Consider the following 1256-nt stretch of genomic DNA (forward strand, 5'->3'; position numbering starts at 1 on the left):
CTAGAACAGAACTAGAACAGAACTAGAACAGAACTAGAACAGAACTAGAACAGAACTAGAACAGAACTAGAACAGAACTAGAATAGAACTAGAACAGAACTAGAACAACCTATTGTAAAATTTGTAAATTGAAATCTTGTTCCAAAAATAATACTTTGTATTAACTTTATTTTGAAAACAACCGATTCTAGTGAAACCTGTTGTAGAATTGATAAAATAAAAACTCTTCACAAAGTTACCATTTGTCAATAAAAATTGTAAAAAAAATTCATAAAATAAAAAGTATGCTGAATTTTACCTTCACAAAATATATTCATATATTTTAAAACAACAATGAAAATATTATTTAACAAAACATGTGCTTAATATAATTAATTAAATATAACAATTAATGAAACACTTGTTCAAATATTTTTTTAATTTCTTTTAAGAAGCACGCATGATTGCTAAACCAAATACAAAAATAAAAGATATTGATTTATAACAAATAAAATATTTTTAAAAATAAAACTTTTAATTTAAATAAGATACTTCCTACCTAATATAAATACTTCGAAAAATTACAGATTTAAATTATAAACGTTTTATTAATTCATACGAAAATGCAAGTTTTACACATTTTATCTTTACTATTAGTTGCTCTAGTAGCTTACACTTCAGCCCAGGGATGTCCGGGCAGTCCAAGTTAGTTTTTCATAATATCATTATATTCAACGAAAAAAAATATATTATAAATTGTACACAATTTTCTAGGAAATCCTTCCTGCGTCGGTCCTCGAAATGAAGGTCGTCGTGGTTGGCGTTGTCAAGCTCGCATGATGTGGTGGTATAATGCTAGTATACGACAATGCCAGATAATGCCATACTGGGGTTGTTGGGGCAACAACAATCGTTGGTGTACCCGGGCTATCTGTGAGCAGAGATGTCGTCGTTAATATTGGAAAGTATCTTAAAAATGCAAATATTTGTTTTACTGTTTAGTTTCGTGATTAATAAAATAAAAAACTATTGTTAAAATTTTATTAATGCATTTGTCTTTTGAGCATCAATAGAGAATAATAGACTGAACTACATACAATTTGGTATTGCTAGTTCACCGTCTAGTCTATAGTCTAGTTTATAGTCTAGTCTATAGTCTATAGTCTAGACTATAGACTAGTCTATAGTCTATTCTATAGTCTAGTCTATAGTCTAGTCTATAGTCTAGTCTATAGTCTAGTCTATAGTCTAGTCTATAGTCTAGTCTATAGTCTAGT

At 28.5% G+C, this 1256-nt stretch overlaps 1 protein-coding gene across 1 annotated transcript; it reads left to right on the forward strand.

Annotated features, from left to right (window-relative positions):
- Positions 1-545: 545 nt before the first annotated feature.
- LOC124421141 (kappaPI-actitoxin-Avd3c-like) lies at positions 546-1022 on the forward strand. Its single transcript, XM_046955968.1, has 2 exons — positions 546-684; positions 754-1022. The coding sequence occupies exons 1-2, from the start codon at positions 603-605 to the stop codon at positions 933-935; spliced, it is 264 nt and encodes an 87-aa protein (XP_046811924.1). The 5' UTR covers positions 546-602; the 3' UTR covers positions 936-1022.
- The last annotated feature ends 234 nt before the right edge of the window (positions 1023-1256 follow it).

The sequence above is a fragment of the Lucilia cuprina genome, unplaced genomic scaffold (assembly GCF_022045245.1).
Source record: "Lucilia cuprina isolate Lc7/37 unplaced genomic scaffold, ASM2204524v1 Scaffold_2744, whole genome shotgun sequence".
NCBI classification, from domain to species: Eukaryota; Metazoa; Arthropoda; class Insecta; order Diptera; family Calliphoridae; genus Lucilia; species Lucilia cuprina.

Coding starts and splice junctions, on each gene's coding strand:
- LOC124421141 (XM_046955968.1), top strand. CDS start 603: ATGCAAGTTTTACACATTTTATCTTTACTATTAGTTGCTCTAGTAGCT. Junction 685..753: donor GGGATGTCCGGGCAGTCCAA/GTTAGTTTTTCA, acceptor ACAATTTTCTAG/GAAATCCTTCCTGCGTCGGT.